General features: G+C 42.2%; 1 protein-coding gene and 1 long non-coding RNA gene across 3 annotated transcripts in view; one reads left to right on the top strand and one right to left on the bottom strand.

The window, feature by feature from the left end:
• Positions 1 to 2,275: 2,275 nt before the first annotated feature.
• LOC118581676 lies at positions 2,276 to 4,480 on the bottom strand. Its single transcript, XR_004944720.1, has 3 exons — positions 4,402 to 4,480; positions 4,075 to 4,138; positions 2,276 to 2,683 (listed from the first exon to the last, which is right to left on the bottom strand). It is a non-coding gene; the product is annotated as an uncharacterized LOC118581676 (long non-coding RNA).
• A 124-nt stretch (positions 4,481 to 4,604) lies between these two features.
• Positions 4,605 to 22,823, top strand: part of Grb14 (growth factor receptor bound protein 14) — a 103,783-nt gene continuing 85,564 nt past the window's right edge. For both annotated transcript variants that reach the window (XM_036184096.1, XM_036184095.1), the window contains exons 1-2: positions 4,605 to 4,955; positions 6,197 to 6,329. In XM_036184096.1, coding sequence (XP_036039989.1) covers positions 4,771 to 4,955; positions 6,197 to 6,329 — 318 coding nt within the window. In that variant the 5' untranslated portion in view covers positions 4,605 to 4,770. The remainder of the gene's footprint in view (positions 4,956 to 6,196; positions 6,330 to 22,823) is intronic.

The following is a 22,823-nucleotide window of genomic DNA, read 5'->3' as shown; positions in this document are numbered from 1 at the left end:
CACCACAACATGAGGAACTGTATTAAAGGGTCACAGCATTTGGAAGGTTGAGAACCATTGCTCTAAAATGTTAGGCCCAGAGTGGAAGAAGATGTTTTGAAATCTTGTAACTAACAAAGAGCTAGCAAATTGAAATTCAAAGAGATGTATAATTGAGTTTTTAAAGAGATAAATAAATGGGGCCAGAGAGTGGCTCAATGGACAAGAGCACTGGCTGTTCTTTATATGACCCAGGTTCAGTTTCCAATGCCCACATGGCAGCTCACAACCGACTGCAACTCCAGTTGCAAAGGATCTGATGCCATCTTCTGACCTCTAAGGGCACTAGACATGTACATAAGGTATGTGTATGCAGACAAAACACTGTAAACATAAAATAAATATTCTATTAATTTTTTTTTACAAAGCAAATAACCAGTGATAAAATTTTGTAAGAGATTTAGATTGACTCCAAATGGAAAATAAGAACAAGAAAACTTACACAACTTCAATAGTTATTTTTTTAAGTATAATCTTACTCCTCAGTATTCCTAGTGCATTCATGAGAATATTTGCTTTGAAAATTCTGGTCATATGTTCTATATCAAGGCTGTGAAGAATCAGAGAAGCTTATGATAGTGATGACCACTGTTGCAATAAATTTAGAGACCAGCACTATTGACAAAAGCTGACCCTCAGATACTATGACCTCAAAATACCATTGCTATATGTACACCTTCCACAATGTGTGCATATTCACACCAAGGGTACAACATGATCTCTAGAACAGTTTTAATTATGGTCAAAACTACAGAGAACCTAGTTGTCTATCTGCATTACCATAGATACATACACTGTGCTATTTTCATAGCAAAGAAATATAAGCCTTCAGTTACGTGCAAACATGGGAAAACAGCACAAACATAATGTTAGGGAATGGAATCAAGAGTAAAGCACTTAAATGATTCTGTCTGTATGAAGGTCAAAACCAAACAACCTAATTGACCATGTTTAGGGGTGGAGAGTTAGTTAAAGTAAAACTCAGGATTAGTTATGTTTCCTGTCTCAACCACCTTCTCCCCATCCCAGCAGCTGCTTCCCAAATAACTGACTCAGAGACTTAATACAAATTATAAATGCTCAGCCGATAGCTCAGGCTTATTACTAGCCAGCTCTTACATTTAAATTAACCCATTTCTATTAATCTATGTGTTGCCATGTGGCTCATGGCTTGTTACCTCATTTTCTACATGTCCTGCTTGCTCTGTGGCTGGCTGGCATCTCTCTCTCTCTCTCTCTCTCTCGACTTCAGTTTGGCTTTCCCACCTAACTTCCTGCCAAACTACTGGCCTGTCTGCTTTTTATTAACCAGTGAACGTAATCCACAATGAGTTACCATGAAAATCTTGCTATGAGGATGCATAGGGCATTTGGAGCACTGGCCTGGCATATTTCTTTTGGGGAAGTATATTGTCTTTCCTTATATGAAGGACTAACTAGCAGAAGAGTAAGGGAGAGTGAGGAGGATGATATATTTTCCTCAAGGTGGAGGCTGGCTGGAGTTCCTCAGGATAGGAGGTGCAGAAGGGAAGAAAAGGCCCCCAGTGGGGGAGGAGCTAGGCAGTTTACAAGCTGACAGGCTCAAATCCAAAGGGCCAAACCCCACCCAGATTATCCATCCTACTCTTTGGTACCAACATATCTTCTGTATTGTCCCAAGAACCTTTGCCAGTATAAGGAAAAAACAACAACAACCAACTATAAAAATCCCTTCTTTTCCCTGTCTTCCCCACTCCCCATTTTGTAGAAAAGTCTCTCTGTAGTTCCAGGAGTGTCCTATACCTTTTATAACACATAGTCTCTTGTTTAGAATAATTTCTTGCAAACCTCTGCTGTGGGATGTCCTGTATGTTGTGAATATATGTTGCTATGATTTATTGATAAATAAAACACTGATTGGCCAGTAGCCAGGCAGGAAGTATAGGTGGGACTAGCACAGAGGAGAATTCTGGGAACAGGAAGGCAGAGTGAGGAGATGCTTCCAGCTGCTGCCATGAATACCAACATTTAAGATACTGGTAAGCCACAAGCCATGTGGCAAGGTATAGATTTATAGAAATGGGTTAGTTTAAAATATAAGAACAGCTAGCTAGAAGCCTGCCATGGCCATACAGTTTGTAAGCAATATAAGTCTCTGTGTGTTTACTTGGTTGGGTCTGAGCAGCTGCAGAACTGGTGGGTGAGAGAGATTTGTCCTGACCATGGGCCAGGCAGGACTGGAGAAAACTTCAGCTACAAACCTCTTTGAAATGAAAACAACTTCATTTTTCTTCAGATGTATTTGGATGATTCTTGGTACAAATACTCAAGGTAGTTAATTTGATACAAGACAAAGTATTTAGAATCTCATTCTTAGAGATTTATTCCTTTTTCTCTTTCTGCTTGCCTTGTAATGCCTTGTAAAGGCCTTATAATTTCTGCTCACTAGATTATAAGACCATAGTCTGAAAGTGAATCCTTCCTTGATTTCACTGAGTATAAGGATACTTGGAGAGGGAAGAAACATTTGGAATCTCATTTGAATCAGCAAAGGCTCTTCCTTTGCATCAAGAAGTTATCCTGGGAAGTTGAGTAGAATTCATTGTTGGATTGTGGTCTTCTCAGAGATCTAAGACATGTATGCAGCTTCTTCACAGTCTTTCCTCTACGAGATAAAAATAAAGTGCTCTCTTAGAGAGAGAGAGAGAGAGTGAGAGACAGAGAGAGAGAGACAGAGAGAGAGAGAGAGAGAGAGAGAGAGAGAGAGAGAGAGAGACAGAGAGAGAGAGACAGAGACAGACAGACAGACAGACAGAGACAGAGAGACTCTCTCTCTCTCTCTCTCTGCGTGTGTGTGTGTGTGTGTGTGTGTGTGTGTGTGTGTGCATGTATTGGGAGGGAATAAATTTTAGCCATTGATTAATTCTACTGTGACAATGTTCACACCCTATTATTATTTTTAGAGAGAAGGAACAGCTGCAAAGTGTTTTGGGTAAAATTTAGATAATGATAACGGCGAAGTTTAGTTTTTCTTTCTTTAGCTAAAGATATCTACAAACACATACCTCATTTTGATTTTGCTGGAACAGCTTCAATATATCACAGTGCTTTGCCATTAAATGCACTTAAAACCCACATGTATAGTAAAGGTAATAATTAAGACAGTTAGATGTGAGCAAGGGGCCTGCTTGGCATACATAATTGAAAAATTTTGGCTATGACCATTAGTTTTAGTTTTATCCCTCAGGAAAGCCACTGTTTTGTCCTGAGTTGGCTACTGCCTTTCACAAGATCTTCTGGGAACCACAGCTTGCACATAGCCATGGCCACTCATGTCCTTTTTTGAGTCTTAATTTTGATTTTAGGAAAATAAAGAAGTTAGATAATTTCAATTTTTTGACTCAGGTGTTCTCAGTTCATGGAGTCCCCAGGCTCTAACCATGAAGCTAGTGACCCCTGGTTGTCACCAGTGTTTGGGGCTGATGTTCTGATGGGGGAGGACGTCCGGGCAGGGGAACAAGGGCTGCTCACTTTTTCAGGAGGAATGTTTATTTTGCCTTGGGCAGAGGTCGTGGAGGTTAATTTAGTGAAACAGGTGCCAAGGACAGATGATACCTAATTCGGTCAAAGAACAAAGAGCGTGTAAAGGATCTGGAAATCCTCCACAGTGCACAGGGGTGTGTGGGACACTTCGTGGAAAGCAGGAACGGAGGTCTGGATTTCAGTGTGTGGTTGCTGCCTTGGAGGAGGAGCACAATGTGGTTATTATGTCACTGTCCCGGATTTTGTAATGGAAAGTTATGGGCTGTAAACTGTAACCTTAACTGCACCAGTTACTAAGAGCTGAGCAAGGCACTGGATAGTTTGGGGCCCCAATATCCTTATGTATAAAATGAGGTGAGTACTAGAATCATGGAGCTTTTTGGAGAACAAGGCAGAATGAGAAAAATGCCGCGCCCCCTCAAAAACAAACAAACAAACAAACAAACAAACAAACACCCTTCTAATAATCCTAGACACCTTCAGGTTCATTCAGGCTTTACTGAGAATTCTCACCAGTTCAAAGGAGTTTTTCTAAGACAGCAATCCTTCGTCTCTTCACTCCACAACATCTCTTGCCCTGGAGAGAAAAGAAGGAGATGCTCGGGGAGACTGGGGTAAACCTAACCCTATGACCCCTGGCATCCCGGTACTGTGGGGTCTGTCCTGAGGATCCAACCACAGTTTAGGTGATCTCCGGTGGCGGTGGCCCTACAGGCAAGGAAGGGTCTAAGGATCAGTGTGCCCTGACCCATGCGGGTTGGCTGTCGGTCGGTCTTCCTAGCCCGGAGTGGCACTGGGCCGGTGGGACTCCGGGATTCAGCCCAGTGCTCCGTTGCCCACCTGGGAAGGCGGCGATGGGGCCTCAGGAGCCAGAGGCCGAGGTCCCCGAGCGGCTGGAAAGTGACACCAGCGCCCCCGAGTGCCCAGGCCACGGCACAGGGTCCGCCAGCCTGGCGCGCCATCCTCCCCGCCCCCCGCACCGCTCCTCCCGGTCCCCACCCTCCGCGTTCCCACCCCCCTCCTCCGCCCCCGCCCCTCCCCCGCTCCCCGCCCCACCACGTCCCAGCCGCCCCGGCCGTGAGCGCAGGCGGCCCTGCCACCGCACCTGCAGGGCGCTCACTGCCGGCACCCGCGCGCCACTGCTCGCACCCAGCCCTTCCCCACTGTCGCCGCGCGGTCGATGACTCCCCAGGCCCCTGGCCGACGACCATGACCACATCCATGCAAGGTGGGCAGAGCGCCGCCCGCGGGGCGGCCACCCAGGACTCGCCGCTGGCGGTGCAGGTGTGCCGCGTTGCCCAGGGCAGGGGCGACGCCCATGACCCGGTGCGGGTCCCCGGACTGCACGCGCTGTCGCCCGCCTCCGACGCGACCCGCTACGGTGCGGCAGACAGGTAGGCAGTTTCGGGAGGGGGTGGGGGGTGCGGGGCATCCGGGTTCGCAGCCTGCTGGGGTGAGGAGGCGGCCCAGGGGTGAGTGTGTGTCCAGATCCCGACCAAGTTTTGAAAGTGTCTGCAGACAATTCCGGTGGAGCCAGCCCCAGCGGGATCAGCAGGGTCTCACGATCTCCAGGTGCCCTGTTATAAATAGGCATCACGGGTTGGTGGAGAGCCCTCTGTCCCCCCTCTGCCCTTCACTTTGAACCAGGAGGCCACACTCCAGACTGACCACACTCGGCTGCTGGGTGGCCCTTTTCAGACTACACTATAGGCTTCAAAAACCAAAGCGTGAATGCGTTCACCTCCCACGTAGAGTCTTCCAAGGACCCTGGGGACGCGAAGCACGGATTGACATTTGAGCAGTCTTTATGCTCCACAGGAAAGAGCAGAGGCTTTCAAAGGTTTCCCATCTCCACAGAAATCAGCTCTAACTGCCTTCGGAGTTGTCATACTTTAGGAAAGAAAAAGGCGACATCAGTATAAAAATCTGTGGCCCTTTGCAACCACACATGCAAATACCACTCTCGCCTCTTTGTCAGGATTGCGAAGTGCTCTCTGACTTCAGTCAAGTTAAAATAACTCACCAGTGGGCTAGAGTACATTCATGCTAACACGTTTTATTGACTTACCTTCCCAGAAGGACTGACTGCTTTGAGGTTCGGTATCTATAAGCACTTGAAAAATTAACAGACTGTGTGTGGGCAACATTGTGAATGAAATTTGAAATGAGATGAGCCACATCTATATTTAATAAATCATAACTTCCAGCAGTGATGAGTAGAAATTCCTGGGGATGACTTCATTGGATGTAGCTTACAGATTTTGTCAATTTAATAGGCGCCAGGCAATGGCTCACTCCTTGGGGTGATGTTTGCATAAATCATGATGTAGCCTGTATTGGTGTTCAGGAAAATCCAAGTGCAGGAAATGGAGTGACCATGCCTAGTGAGTTTTTAGTTTTTTTTTTGTTGTTGTTGTTTTGTTTTTTCCGGTGGTGGTGCTATAGAATTATTTGTGTTAATTGGCATATTTTATTCGGACCCACAGATAGTACATCATAGCCCTTTTGTGTACACTTGTATAGTGTTGTCACACAGCAAGTGCACATTAGCCTTAACAAACGCTCTTTCCCCTGACAGCAATTACAGTTTATATTCTGTTTTATGTAAATGACGTCCTATGTTCTCTTGGTGTAGGAGAAAAAAGAAAGATCTGGATGTTCTGGAAATGCCATCTATTCCCAACCCCTTTCCTGAGCTCTGCTGTTCTCCGCTTACATCTGTGCTGTCAGCAGGCCTGTTTCCCAGAGCAAATTCAAGGAAGAAACAGGTATGCACTTCTCAACTAGAAATGCTAGTGCCTTCTTCAGAGGTTTGCGTCCACAGACTTAAAAGATTTCTGCCACAATGCATCAAAAGAGAACTGACTGAACAAGTCTCTTGAGAGGACCTTCCTTTAGGGGCCTCAGTCTCCTCAGCTGTATAGTGGGAATGTCCAAAAGTTCCCTCTTAGAATCTTGGGGATGAATAAGTGGGAAGTGCACGGCCCTTGTCTGCTACTGTCATTCACCAGGGAGACTGGACGGTTGTACGCGATAACAGGTTATCAGTTTCAGGTTTCAATGGTAATTGGAAGGGATGGGGCGGTAACAGTGGGTGGGTGGGACTGGGTGTTTAGTGTCTTTCATCATACACTTTTCATCCAGTGCTAATCTCATTTACCAAAGGAGAGCACTGTAAAGAATCTGGCACAGATGGTGAGCTGGCTCAGTGGCTGGAGGCATTTGCTGCCAGGCCTGAGGACCCACATTGGATTCCTGGGACCCATATGGTAGAAGGAGATAACTAAGTCCCCAAAATTTTTCTCATACTTCTTGATGGGTTCTATGGCAAGTACACATGACTGAACCCCGCCCCTTCCCCACACCATCTTTTAAAAGGGATTCTGCATAAGGTAATTGGAGTTCAGGGGATCAAAATACTTTTTAGTAAGTTTCACGTTTTGGAAGAAGACTTCTGGCTTGGAAGTGATGATTAGAAAATGGATTTTATTTTTGTATTTTCTTTCTTGTTTGAGCCTGACTTATACAAATCAGATTACAATGTCCAAGCAACCAAGAGACACTACCTCATGATTATACATTTTGAGAGAGAAAAAGCAACATGTCCTAGAATTATTATTCTCTTCTCATGGACTTATTCCATGAGAACCAACAAAATAAAGAACAACTTCACTTGACAAAATCCACCTGTTCTTGTAAGGGGAAGGAACAATAAAATTCAACACTCTTTCTTTCTTTCTTTCTTTCTTTCTTTCTTTCTTTCTTTCTTTCTTTCTTTCTTTCTTCTCCTGCTTCTCCTTCTCCTCCTGCTTCTTTACCTCTGAAAGGTTCAGGAATGTAGTTTTTCTTAGAGGGAAGGGAGGAAATACTCTGGGAAGCAGACACATTTTTATTACAATGAAACAGTATGGACACAGTAGGGAATGTGTGTGTGTGTGTAGGAGTTTCACAGGTGTGCAAGCACTGTGTGATGTGTGGATGTAGAGGCTGGACGTCAATGTTAAGTGTCATCCTCAAACATTCCACCTCTTGTTTTTACACTTATTTATTTAGGTGTGTGTGTGTGTGTGTGTGTGTGTGTGTGTGTGTATGTGTGTGTGTATGTTTTCATTTTCATGTAGAGGTCAGAGGACAGCTTTCAAGGTTGCTGTCTGCTTCCCCCATCTGGGATCAAACACAGGTCATCAGACTTGGTAACAAGTGCTTTTATCTACTGAGCCATAGTGTAACCATCACCCCACCCCCCTATTCTTTAAGAGAGTGTCTCTCACTGAACCCACCAATTTTGCTAGACTGATTGGCCAGTGAGCTCCAGGGGACTGTCTCCAACTGTACAGATGTACACTAACATGTCCAACTTTTGGAACTGTACTTTTGGTGACTGTCTGGTATATACACTTTGTGGGGAACAAGGTTGGAGCCTGATGGGGGTTGGGAGAGACTAAGAGGGCCCATTCTCAAAAGCATTTATATCAGAGTGAGATTTCATCTGATTGCAAGGCTACATATAGCCTTACTGAAATATCCAAGCACATTGAGAGTCTGAGCATGTAGTTAGGAATGACATGTAAATGTGTGCTTTGTTGGAATGTTTTGCCCTGTGTGAGGAAGGATATGAATGATGTTGGCGTAATATTCAGTTGGAGGAATTTAGTAGACAGTTTCTTCAGTCATAGAGGGCCATGCATTTCTCACATTATCCTAGACAGTAGATACCCAGGCAAGGCAGAGATGCCCCCCAAGGAGTGATTGGCAAAGCAGGGCTGTGGTGTGTGGTTGGGGTAGAGGCTGGAGAGAGGAAGGGCAGTTGAAAGAGTGGTCTGTCAAGACTTTCTCTTTAATGTTATGAATAGACACAGGATGCTTCTGTCTAAAAGAAACTCTGATAGAGCAGGCTGAGTTCAGAAGAGAAAGGGAGGAAAGTATTGGTGTGTTCATGCTCACGGGGTGGTGTGGTTAGTGTTCATTTTCAACTTGACAAAATCTAGACTCACCTGGGAGATGGGCCTCTGGGCATGCCTGCAAGGATTGTCTTGATCTGGTCTAATTTGCAGTGGGAAGATTACTTACTGGGGGTGGGACCAGTCTCTGGCTAGAGACACCCAACTGTATAAGGTATGAGTGAGCCGAGCAAGCATGCATTCGTCCATTGGTCTCTCTTCCCTCTGGATGCAATGTAGCTAACCGTCTCAAGCCTTACCACCATGACTTTCCTGGCAATGGTGGACTGTAGCCTTGAACTGTGAGTAGAAACAACTCTTTTCCTTCTCAGGTACAGTATGTAATCACAGCAAAGGGAAGGAAACTAAGATCCGAGGGTGGGCTAGGTCTCTCTCTCTCATCCAGGTAGGTAGTGCATTTCAGAGACAGGCAATGGTTTTCAAGTTGGGAAATGGAAAACGGGGGGGGGGGGGGCATGGTGGGGCGGCAGAAGGTGACCTGTTGCTCACTCTGGCAGGTTTCCTCTCTGTCCTTGCAGCCTGTGTCCAGCCTGACAGAGAACACTGCACACACACAGGAGGCTGAGCCAATTTAGGAGCTAGTGCTGGCTGACTTACTGGGGCCAATCCCTGAGCTGTGTCCCATCTCCCAAAGACACTTTTGTCCAACTCTGCCTAGGCCCAGGACCCACAACTTCATGCAGAGGACATCCCACTGTTGAGAAAAAGATCCATTTCCTCTTTCTCCTTTCTTTTCTTTTTCAGCTCACCTAGACATTGAACTGAGAATTGATCTTTTATTTCACTTTGTGCAATCTCAGTTCTTTGGGTTGTGGTGCTTTGAGTACTCATGGCTCTCTGTATCAGACATTTTCCTAGGCTCAGCGCCTTTGTCGAATACAGACAAGCCGACCCCCCCCCTTGTTACAAGACAGTATTTCTGGCCCCTATATCTGCAGCCGTTGGTTGAGATGATATCTATGATAGTGTGCCCCTCCCAATATGACTCTGAAACATAGGAACACGACATCTTTCTTTGTAGTCTCTTTCATTTGTTAAATCATCCCAGACATCTTAGAAGAAAATTCTTTTCTCTCCCTAGGAAAAGCAAAGAATTGTTACTTGTTATTTACAAACAAATGTCCAGAAAGTTTGAGAGAATCCAGACTAGAAATGTTAAATTTCATTTGACCTTTCAAAGCCACAGTCAAAATCACTTTCCAGGCCACAAATATGCTTCTAAAAAAAAAAAACAAAACCAAAAAACATCTTGAGATGCTTACATGAGTGTGATTGGTATATTGCATTGGAACCACAAATAGGATGGGCTTTATCTCTTTTGCAAGTAAGATGTGCCAAAGAGTATAGTGCTATGTGATTTCAGTATTATTTTAACATGAGAGCTAGGATGGAAATTGCTTCTTTATTCTCCATTCCTCTTCTTCCTTATTTCAATCACATGAAATCATGAGCCTATTTCTTTGTGTTTGACAGTAATAGCTATTTAAAGTAGTCCTTCCTTTAACATATGTGATTTGGGAAAACTACTTACATCAAAAATAATTTTCATTATGTAAAGAAATGTCTTTTCTAGTTTCTGATAGAAATTTGCTAGGAAATTATTCTTTACTGATGGATGCTAAAGACCCATTACTTGAAGAATAGGAAAAAAGAAGAGGTTTTGGTCCTCACAGCAGGACCGCTTCTTGTATTGTTTTTTTGGACCTTAGATAATTTTTGAGCTTGGACACAGTTTGTGTAGGGGCTCTGGTCGGTTGCCTCCCAGGACTGTCTAAGATAGCTAATGCAGAATAAGGTGCCTGGACATCTTTGAGATTCAACCCAGTGAAAAACTGTGTCATTGAAAGCTGGAGTTGGGAGCAATGCTTGACATCATCTACTGCCCTACTTTCACTGATCTGAGAATTGTGTCTAGGTGATGCTAGGTGCTTAAAAGTGATGTAACTAGGACTTGGCATTTGTATTTCTTGAGGATTTGACAGTAGTATTTTTTTTTTTTTTTCAGGAAGGTACAGTTTCTAATGACGGCAAGGACCACATAACCAGTGTACATAATAAACTCTTACAAACATTCTTAGCTACAAGCCCCACCTATAATACAAGATAGCAGGCCTGAAGTAATACCATTTGTTAATATTCATCTAATTTCTTTCTCCTTCTCTCCATTTTTTGATTTTTTTTTTTTTTTTGAGCTGAGGATCGAACCCAGGGCCTTGCGCTTGCTAGGCAAGCACTCTACCACTGAGCTAAATCCCCAACCCCTCTCCATTTTTTGAAATGCAACTCTGATTTTTCTCCATGGCTTTGCTCTCCTAAAATTGATAAGAAAAATCTATCAAAGAATTAGTTACATCAAATCATAGTTATTAACCCACCTTCATATGCAGTTTATGGTCCTTGGTAAATATCCCAGGAGAACATTAGAATGTAGTTGGTCTTGGTAGGCTGCCTTGTCAATCAACTACTTAGGAGGCTGAGTCAGAAGGATTGTGAGTTCAAGGCCAGGTATGCCTAATGCAGCAAGTAGAATATAGTATCTTTATGTGCTTTGTGGCTAATCATACTGTTTCTAGTCTGTTCTGTAGCATTTTTTCTTTCCCTCTCTCTGTCCCTCCTTCCCTCCCTCCCTCCTTCCCTCCCTGCTTGCTTGCTTGCTTTCTTCCTTCCTTCCTTCCTTCCTTCCTTCCTTTCTTTCTTTCCTTTCTTCCTTCCTTTCTTTCTTTCTTTCTTTCTTTCTTTCTTTCTTTCTTTCTTTCTTTCTTGAGGAGGATCTCTATGTAGCCCCAGGTGACCTGTCATTCACTATGTAGAAAAGGCTGGCATTGAACTCACAGACATCCACTTGCCCCTCAGTCCTAAGTGCTGGGAGTAAGGGTGTGCATCATAACACTTGGCTCCCTTAGCCTTATAAAATAAATCTCATGAAAAACAAAAAATATCTCCCAAATAGTTAAGACATTAGTTTTCCATATTCTTTGCCTTGGATTTTCTGAGTTCCTCTAATGTGTTGATGATGTTCAAATGATAACTAGATTTTTGTCTCCCCATTAAAAGTCCTCATGCCATTGTGATGCCAATAATTATCCCACTGTGTGCATGTCAAGCCTTTATGTGTGGTCCCCAGGACGTATGCTTACTCCTCTATATTTACTTCTTTAATATACATAGGAACAGAGGAAGAAAGTCTACCCAGATGCTCCTGGTTTCCAGACTCAATGATTATCAAGAGTTTGCTTAGTTTACTTCATCTATTTCTTTTAAAAATAAGGTTTTTTTTTTTTTTTTTGTGGGAATATTTTGGAGTAAATCTCAGGCATTCTATTATTGTAACCCTACCTAGTTTTTATATGTGAACCCTGAAAAATACATTTAAGAACTATAACACAAACATTATTATTTCCTAACAAAAACAATTCCTTGATATGATCTGAAAAACACTCATAATCAAAAAAATATTTTTTTTGGTTTTTCAAGACAGGGTTTCTCTGTGTAGCTTTGCGCCTTTCCTGGAACTCACTTGGTAGCCCAGGCTGGCCTCGAACTCACAGAGATCCACCTGCCTCTGCCTCCCGAGTGCTGGGATTACAGGCGTGTGCCACCACTGCCCTGCTCATAATCAAATTTTCTCAGTTGGAATGACATGTGAAACCCTCATATTACATATTGATTATGTTTCAAATGTCTGAAAATTAGCCCTTTGGAAGTCTGAATTCATTTTCAGATGAAAACAACATCATAAATTGTATTTAGACCCTTCAAGCTATTCTACAAAATTTCATTTAATGTGAAATGAAATGCATATATATGAAAAATAGTAGAAACAATACTTCTTTTCTATTAAAGTGTGTGTCAAACTAGTCTACCTCTGTAACAGCCATTTGAATGGTGCTATTTGATAAATATCATTGTTATTTTTGAGAATGTAAGACTGTACAGATCTTTGCAGCACCGTTAAAGCAGGCTGTAAGAGCCAATGTTTCTCAATGGGTCCTCACAAAAGGACCTTGTGTGGAGAATTTGGACTCCTTGCAGAACTCCTTGAAGAAGAATGTCCCTGAGAAGGACAGGGGAAATGGACTCCTTGTGTGTTTTCTTTGCTATGTGCACAGAATAATCTGTTCTCTTCTCTGCCACTTTTAGAGTCTGTCAATATTGATTGTGGAGAAATCTCTCTAGTTGAGAGAAGGTGAGGATATTGCAAATGGACTTTGGTTGGTATCTTAGCCATGTATTGATTCTTTGGAGGAAACAGAGCCTCACATGAACTGGCCTGCAGAGTTATGTTTTAGTACCCAAAGGACAAAATTTCACTGGTTTCATGAGAGACTGGATTTGCACAGTAGAAAGTCAGCAAAACCCAGGGCAACCAAGTTTTCTCTCTTTCCTGCCACAGACCCACCATCTAGCTCATGCTTCTTACAACTTCAGTCTGTTGTCTTAGGGTCTGTATTCTTCTTCACCAAAGGCTGCCCCTCGGTTCTCTTAGCAGTGGATCAGTATGTGATAGCTGATAAGAGTCTGTGTCGGCAGAGATATTATCCCAAAGTATACCACTTTGAAACAGCTGTGGTCAAAGGGACAGAGGAATCTAGACCTCTGCCTGCTCAGCTAGGGTGTAGGAGGTTCTTGGAGGAAGGAAAGGTTCAGCAGGTGTGGCATAGAGAGACAGAGAAAAAAATCTCAGGTGCACAAAGAGCTGCCCCAGAGTGTACAATTGAGAGCACATGACAGCTGCTCTTAACAGGTATGTGTGACAGGTGGTGACCACTTACCAGCTGTCTGACGTTACGTGTGCTCCTTAGTGTCCAGTTGTTCGCTTTAATTCATTATGTACACGAAGCCCATTTTCTAAGTAGTGGTTTCAGTTGGTGCCACTCTTCTGAGATGATTAGCTGTCGGTGACCATTGTCTTGAGCTTCATGATGGGACTGTCAACTCGGAGTCATCTCCACCTTGTGTAAGTTCCTTTCATGTACAGCAGAAGACAGACATCTCATTACATTCTATGGTTTCTGTAGCACATCACCTACTTCAGAGTATTCTAGTTGGAATGTTACCTCCAACATTTTGTTAATTTTGAGGGCACATTTGCAGTCCTTTTTTATTTTTCACGTTTAAAAGCTTGGCTTCTGTTTTTTTTTCCCCCCTCAGGGTTTAGATTATGTTCTATCAGGGAGGGAAAATCAGTCATTCACTGTTCAGTATAAATGTGTATTTTAATATAATGATTCCTCAGGCTTTCATGTATTGCTTTGGAGAAAACACTAATTTGTATGGAAGAGTAATAAATTCTATTTGTGAATATATACCCTTATATTTAAGTATAGATGAACAAATTAAGGAATTATCTTTATGAAACTTGAAGGGCAGATCAAGGGAGAACCTAGCAAGTGATCAAAGGCCTTGGCCCTGGCAGAGGAATGGAAAGCAGGATTCTGAGGTCATTTAAAAGTGTAATGAGAAGGAACACAGGAAGAGAATCCCTTGCCTCTTATGCTTTCTTGAAGTCTCATAATAATTTTCAGAGCCACAGGGAAAATAAAAACAAACAGAAGACTTGAGTTCCTTACTCTGCATACAAATGTCTCCATCCCTAGAGGCCACTAGTAAATTTGAGGGTTATCCACATACTTCATTCCATAGATGAAATGCTGTACGTGTTCTTTTTGGAATCCCTGTAACTCAGAGAGCATAGTGAACTTACAATGTTCTGTGCACCCCACGTTTAACATTGTATCTGTGGGATGATGTGAATCAGCGTGTAGTGATTGAAGGATGTTAGAGCGGGGACCAACAATCCTACGTTATAATACCATCCTACTGCTTCTGGCAAATGTGATATCAGACCATGGCCCACGCTTCCCAGGCCTTGGAGCTCTGCCATTTTGTGTTGGTCCCAGAGCAGGTGAGTCTGTGGCTTTTATGTCACTCGTGACTCTTGTATAGTAGACAGAAGATTCACAGGAGATGTCTTCCTTTTTCTCACTAGATACTCCCTCAATTGCCTTTCTGAGCTTCTTCCATGGTCACTGTTCTTAGAGAACACATCTGAGATGAGATGGGGCAAGGGCAACAGACCCTCCTCCATGGAGAGAGTGAGAATAGGAAGGTCTAGTTCAAGTAAATGTGGTACAGCAAGTCAGGTCAACTATCAGAAAGAGAACCTGGGGTGGGGTGGGGGTCATCACATCTGGGAAGCAAAGGGGTGCTGAACTAAGTACTGAAACTTAGACCTAAGGATATGAGATTAGATATGAACATTTGAGGTTGCCATAGTCCCAATCTACACTTAGGTCTGATTGGCTTCCTAGTGTTGATTGGCTATAGCCCAAGTTCTTTAAACTCCTCTGTTCCACCCTCAAACCCTTCATATGATTGTTAAAGACAAAAATCTAAGGAGACTACTTTCTGTTCTTAATTACTACTGGCTACACCTTACACCAAGCAGACTAGAATCTAAGTAATTCCCTTTGTCTCTGCTGCTAACATCCTGTTTTAAGCTACCTGCAGAGACCATAAATGGCCTTGGTTCTACATTAGCCTGTCTTTATACATTTTTCTATGCATTTGTTACTAGAAACTTAAAAAAAAAAACAAAAACAAAAACAGAACAGGCTGCTACAAAAGGGCGTGGATCAAGGTAGGCTATTGATGCATGTAAACCAACCCTAGAGCTGAAATAAACTCAGAAAACCTTTATGGAAAAACAAACAAGCCAGAGCACATGTCTTTGACTGGATGAAAAAGTTTTGACCACTTAAAATCAAGATAGCATCTCTTCCTCTGGCCTATGGTTTCTGTACACAGTTGATCCCGTCCAGTGGCTCCTCCTCTGCATTTTACACTTTGCTCATTAAACTGTACTCAGAGTCCTGTCTGTTGTGAACTGGGCAAGCTTCTTTCTTTGGCCTCAAAGCCCTGGTGTGGCTGCTTTCTGTGTTTGGAGGCTCTTCCCTGGTTCTTCATAAGCTGACCCTTCTTATGTAGCTTTTGGCCGAAGATTCTGCCATCGTTGTGGTCCCTCTGCAGCGGTGTACAGGACATGTATAGCTTTCATTCTGTTATTTTACTTGTTTTCCTACCTTGTCACATGTCTCACTTTAGTTTTTGACTGCACTTCCCTGATCTGACTTGCCCTTTTATCTGTTTTGTCTATTTATTGTTTTTCCATCCAAATGGATTACATTGAGTTCATTGTTCCTAGGATCTTTTGCTGAAAATGAATGGACAAATGGATTATTGAGGGTAATAAATAATGGAAGCCTAATTTTATCCAATTGTGTCTGTTGTAGCCAAACCGTAATCAATGAGCTTCATTAAAATTTAAAAGTAACTGTAGTCCTACTAGAATATTCTCTTTGTAAAAACAAACTTAGAGATTAGGACTAATTGGACTTTAGAAAAACAGTATTTTACTTTAGTTCTTAGCACTTTTTGTCATCTATAAGGAAACAGTGGAGCTGTTCTAATTTTACACATTACTCTCATGTAAGTGGTGGCGCTCAGTAGACCTACTGGACTTCCTTCCAGCTTACTCTGTATTCACAAAATCTGCACAGGAGTACTTAAATACAAATAGTACTTGCCTGTAATTCTCTCGGCCTAAGGGAAAGACACTAGCAAATGCCTTATTGATTTGCTTGTTTATCGTTTCTTTTTGAGACAGGGTATTGCTGTGTGTGTAGTTGCGGGTAGACTAGAATTTGTCCTGTTAGACCAGGTGGCCCTCACACTCTCAGAGATCTGTTTGCTTCTGCCCCTGAGTAATTAATTACTAAGTATTACTGTCACTAGTGACTTTTTTAGGCCAGGGTTTATCACATGAGAATAGGAATACATAGACCCCTTAGATATATGTCCATACCTTCCCAGGGGTGGGGGACTCAGAGATCTGAGGGAATCAGTTTTCAGGTCTTCATCTTCTATAGAAACCTTACCTCCCTAAGAACTTACTGTGCTCACAATAGCCTCTCTATTTTGTGCCTTTCCTTAGGGCAGGAAATTTCCTAGGGTAGTTGTTCTCAACTTGTGGATTGTGACCCCCTTTGGGGCAGTTTGTTAGATATCCTACATATCAGATATTTACATTATGACTCACAACAGTAACAAGATTACAGTTATTAAGTAGCAACAAAATAATTTTATGGTGGTCATCACAACGTAAGGACCTATATTAAAGGGTCGCAGCATTAGGTAAGTTGAGAATTACTGCTCTAGGACATCACAAGCCCTTTTTATTTTCTTTGTGAGATGGGGTATTATGGCATTGTTCCTCACTGCCCTGCCACGATTCTTTTGCCTCAGTTTCCACAGTGCTGGGGTTATAGGCCTCAGTTATCTTGCCCTGTATTTAAACCCGTCTGTTGACGGTGCATCATGGTTAGAAAGGATTCAGGCTGGTTTATTGAGAAATACAAGCGGTTTAAAGGGACTAATGACACTTTCCATTGTCCATTTGTTTATTTTCCATATTTGGCTTCAATTGTTTTGTGTCTAGACTGTTAGCAGAAGATAAAGCCTCAGGGGAAAAAGTAAAGGGCTCATCTGTGAGAAGCACTAAGTACTTAAGATGACCTTTGTCATGAATTTCAATGTATTTTTTACTGCACTAACCATATATATATATATTTGAATTGAGGATCAAACCCAGGACCTTGCCCTTGCTAGGCCAGCGCTCTACCACTGAGTTAAATCCCCAACCCATAACTATATTCTTACAGAATGTATTGGTGGTTGAGAGAAAATGTGTCTAAAAATACCTGGTGTGACGTAGGCTAGTACTGGGGTCAGGGTTCCTAAGCATGCTTACTGGAAGTTTTTTGCTGAACACATTCAATAACAGCACCTGTAGTGGTCAGTTTTGTTCAACTTGGCACACACTAGAGTCACTTGGGAAGAGGGAACCTAGTCTGAAGAATTGCCTCCATCAGACTGGTTTCAGACATGTCTCTGGGACATTTTCTTGGTTGTTGATTGATGCAGGAGGGCCCAACCCACTGTGAGCAGTTCCTCCCTTAGGTAGGTGGTCCTTGTGGAGGACCAAACTGCAAGGCCTGCAAAATGAAGATACCATGCAGAACAAGCCAGGAAGCAATGTTTGTCTGTGGTTTTTACTTCAGGTTCTTGCTTTGGCTTTCTTGGATAACTGACCATAACTTATATGCTAAAATGAACTGTTTGCCAACTTGCTTTTGGTTAGAGTTTTGTTTTAGCAATTGAAAACAGACCAGGTCAGTAGTGGTGGGAATGGATACTGGAGAGAAGTCAGGCTATCTTTGTGCAGTTGTGACAAAGCCTTCAACCCATTCCTTAGACACTTTGGAGCGAGGCGGGGCCTACAGAATTGTGGAGAATTGAGGCACAGCAGCTGGGCTGCTTAGGAAATGCCTGGCTCTGGTCATAGTAGCCCCCTTTAGCAAAGTGCAATGGCGGGCTTGGGAGTCTTAGCCACCAAGCCTTACTGGCTGCTACTGGGAAAATGAGCACTTTGGTCTTGATTAGAGTTGGTTTGGGTGGTTGCCAGCATCCTCTACAGTTAGTGACTGGATCTTCTAAATTAACATTTTTTTTTTCTATAACTACTAAGTTTTTAGGATGGATAAAAGTCAAAGATAAAATTTGTTCATGATTTCTTTAAAACTTTGTGTGCATCTCAATATTGTGATTAACTATATGCTAACAAATTATATTATGAACTATTTATTCCAGCTCTGCTCAGATACTATCCCATTTCATCACAAAATATTTAAATATATTCCATTTCCCAAAATAGTCCCATGCTAGTGTCTGGGCTCATTTTGCAGAATACATTGCTTTCATCAAAAACATAAGAAAAAATTTTATTATGACATTTAATTTAGACATTTCTAATTTTATGCTTGATTTTTATTTAATTACACACAAACTTGCAACTCAGAGGTGAAATGTGTACACACACAGTTTCCAAAGCAGATCTGTGTACTTCCTAGGGTTACAACATAAGGTGCAGAAGTCTTCGTCCCTCATCTTTATTATTATTATTATTATTATTATTATTATTATTATTATTATTGTTTTTCTCATTTGGGAGAGCTGTGCTTAGAACTTATATGTAGCAAAGGTTGTTCTTGAACTCATGACTCTACCTACTACACCTCCTAAGTGCTGGAAACACAAGCATGGACCATCATCATTTCTGGCAGTATTCTGTTATTTTCAATTTTGACTGTTTTCAGCTATTCTATTATTTGGTCTAACACTATTTATTTTGTTTTTGTTCTTTGATGTTTTGCTTCAGAATGATATTGATATCACCATATAAATGAACAATAAAGTTGAATTTTATCTGATAGACTGTCTTCTCTGAGAGGAGATTAACTTCCTAGTACATGGTTGAGTGCTGGTTCGCTCTCCTCTCCTCTCCTCTTCCTCTTCCTTTTCTCTTTCCTCATCCTCTCTCTCTTAACAGGCTTCTACTACGCGTCCTGGCTGGCCTCCGAGTTCTGACCCTCCTACCTTAACCTGATTGCTGTGATAATAGGCATGCACCACCAGATGTGGTAGACATTTCCTCCAAATGGAACACACTAAATCTTAACGTCTTAAGCTTTTGAAGGAAATATACTTGACACAAAGGACAAAAAGCATTTTATGAAAGTAAAAACCTGGGGAAAAAAATCATGCAAGAGCCATATGAATGCATTGGCTTGGCCAAGGTATGATAAAATTATCCATTTACTTTCAGAATTTTTTACGTATATTAGTTTGAAAAAAATGTATTTATGTAAAAGAGTGTAAGTCATTACTGGTAAAGCTGTGTTAATAAAATATCTAGAAACTAAGAAAATGAATGAATCTGATTGGATGAATATCTTTCTCAATCTAGTCAGTATGAATTTAGGAGGCCCTGACTAGTTTGCAGTTGACTGGTGAATGAAGATGATTTTACCTCAGATGGACTTAAAAGTCAACATGATCTTTGGTGACTTCAGCACTCTCGTGCCTCCTTTCTATCACTCAGATCTTATTGCTGTAACAAAATACCTGAGATGATCAACTGAAGAATGGAAAGGGCTTTGGACCACAGTTAGGCAGGTTTCCTTTGGCATCATGGCCTCGAGTCTGTGGGGAGTCAGCTCATCATGGTAGCGAGTGCCCGGCCAAGCAGAGCTCTTCCCCTCCTGGTGGCTGTGAAGTTGCACAGGAAAGGGAAGGGCGAATGTGCCAGGATCCATTTGAAAGCACTCCACTTGTTCCCTCCTCCTCACATCTCAAGGATCTGCTGTATTTCAATGATGCCATGGGTTGGAGACTGAGGTTTGAATCCCCAGGCTTTTGGGAGATGTTCACAAGCCAACCTGTTGTGTTTAACCACCTTAATCTTTCTCTCTAGTACTTCCTATCACCCAGGATTCCTTGTTCACATATGTCTGTTTACTCATTGCCTTTACTCACTAGAACAGAAGTTCTGTAATGACAGAAGTACTAATGTATTAATATTTTACTATTTATTTTACTTTTAATTACTCAATATGTCTATGGATAGCAGGTGCAGGTGCAGGTGCCTACTATCTGTATGGATACTGGAGCAGATATTGGATCCCCTGGAATTGCAATTACAGGTACTTGTGAACTACCCTTTGTTGGCACTATAAACTCAGTCCTTTTACAAGAGCATACCCCTTGTGTTAAGTTTTCATTTTTAAAGAATTTATTTATTTTTATTTTATGTGCATTGGTATTTTGCCCGCATGTATGTCTATGTGAGGGTGTCAGCTTTGGGATTTGCAGACAGTTGTAAGCTGCCATGTGGGTGCTGGAAACAGAACCTAGATCCTCTGGCAAAACAGCCAGTGCTCTTAACTGCTGAGATATTGTAGAATATTATTTCAAGGGTGTTAATTTGTTTATGCTCTGGAATGTTTGTTTAATGATGCAAAGATGTGTTTGATTAAATAAAATTCACCTGTGATCAGGAGGCTGAGTCAGTGACCAGCTGACAGGAAGTGGTAGGGAGGAGCCAGGTAGAGAAGGGTTTGTAAGGAGGGCGAGGATAAGCAGGAGGACTTTTTGGAGGTGGAGAGTGAGGAGGAGATGATGTGAACTACTTGCTATTCAGCCTCTCTGAAGAGCAAAATGCCACCTTAACCTTTGATTCTTGAGTTCTTTAGAGAGAGAGAGGTTTAGTTAGTTCCCTTCAAAGCAGAGCAAGAGTGGGTGCTTGAGGGAACAGATTTCCTCCTGGCTATAGCCCTTGCGGCCTAAGCATTGCTGGTAGTGGAGGAGTTGTAGTTGCTGATGCAATCATTTAAAAAAAGAACACTGATCCATCCCTCCAGCCCTGAAGTTTTCTATATTCAGTTTCTAAGAGGTTAAAAAAAATGCCTGGCACTTAGTAGGTTCTCAAGAAATTTTTGCTTAATAAAAAAAAATTAACAAATGGGGAAGAAACAGTGAAGTGTCCATTCCTTGGGGTGGGTGAGAGTCTATCTGTGATTGTACTAATAATTTAATATAAATGATATTTAATTTATAAAAGAAACTTAGAAATGTTAAGTCTACTTTGTCAGAGAGGGTTCTGCTATTGTAAGAGACTGGAAGGGATCTTGGGCAGGATAAACATTTGAGTATTGTTTGAGCACCATGAGCACATTCTAAATTTGGATCCCCCTTGCTCAGAGTAAGTCCTGTTCTTTGTCTCTTGGTCTCCTTGTCAGCATGTTCACCCTTCCCAGCACACGTGTGCCAATTAAAAAGCACCTCTCCTTTATGGGGCTGAGTCTGGTACGTTTTTTCAGCCAACCCACATTCACAGTGGGAGATTACTTTCATTCTTAGGAAGGGTGGCACGGTCACGAGAGGCTTTGTATTCAGTTGAAAGGGCTACTTCGGTGTTATTTAACTGTGTTTTTGGCAGGACTCTGGCCAGTGTCTGGTTCTCTTTAGAGCCATTTTGCATTATATTACAGTACTCTGCCTGTGCTATGTCAAGGAAATTAAGATCAGCTGGAACACTCTGGTGGTCATTGGCTTGGACTCTTAGGGCACTGGAAACTTGACCTCATTTAGGCAGAACTTGCCTTTGTCCCCAGACTGGAAGGGCTCCTTTACAAAACCACATCTGTACCTTGGGAAAGATTTGGGAGAGGTTCAGAGAAAAATGACTTAATAGTGGAAGATGTTTGGGTCAACATCAAGTATGGAGTACATAGTACATGATGACAATTTAATGGAGAAAGATGAAGAAGAGGCAGAAAGCACCTTCAACATGAACTTAGTCACGTCCAGTTATCTTGGAGACTTATTTGGAGATTGGTTTATTTGACTGTGTGTGTGCATTTGTGTGTGAAGGTCAGAGGTCATTTCTGGGATGTCTTCCTCAATCCCTCTCTCTTACTGTGTTTGAGATAAGATCTCTTACTGAACCTAGAGCTCTTGGTCTCCAGTGTTTGTATTTGAGGTGTGTGAGGCTGCTGGCCAAAGCTTTTTGATGTGGGTTCTAGGGAGTCGAGCTCAGGTCCTGAATCTTTCTTGTTAGGCCCTTGACGATCTAAACTGTGTCCTAAGCTCTAAAAGATATAGTTTAATGAAAACTAAAAGAAACGTTTACAGTGCTGGCAGCTGTCTGTAGGTCTTATGTTCTGTCAATCTGAACTTTCCAGGGTAAGGCAAACTTTTGAGTGAACTTACCCTCCATACAGTGGGACCCTGATGGCTATGTGTTGGGTGCACATGGTGTGTGAGAGGCTTATGGGAGGATCATCATATGAGAAAAAGTCACATGGTGAACATGGAGAACCTTTTTGATGATGATGAATTTTGGAGACAAGGACTAAATATATCTCAGGCTGGCCTGAACTCACAGAGATCTGCCTGCCTCTTCCTCCTAAGTGCTGGAAGTAAAGGCACAAACTTGCCATTCCCAGCCTGAATTATTAAATTAATTTTAATTGAAAATGTGAAGATGATTTTTATTTGGGGAAGTGTTGGAGGAAAAGGACAGTTAATATGGATTTTCAAGCATAAATTAAGTAGCTCAGTATTATTACTTTCCCTGAGATGCCAAGGGCTCTGCAACTCATCTCTCTTCTACGTTGGGTGGTTATGGTGGAGACATTGGCAGATTTCTAGTGTTTCCTGTTCTGTGTCTCTTTACAACCTCCTTCTCTTCTCATTTCTTCGCTGGCCAAAGTACTGTGGGATGTTCTCTATGTTAAATGTGTTGCTCTGATTGGTTAATAAATAAAACACTGATTGACCAGTAGCCAGGCAGGAAAGTATAGGCGGGACAAGGAGAGAGGAGAATTCTGGGAGGTGGAAGGC

Source organism: Onychomys torridus, chromosome 4 (assembly GCF_903995425.1).
Source record: "Onychomys torridus chromosome 4, mOncTor1.1, whole genome shotgun sequence".
NCBI classification, from domain to species: Eukaryota; Metazoa; Chordata; class Mammalia; order Rodentia; family Cricetidae; genus Onychomys; species Onychomys torridus.
Note: the sequence above shows the minus strand (reverse complement) of the source record. Positions and strands in the feature narration are given on the sequence as shown.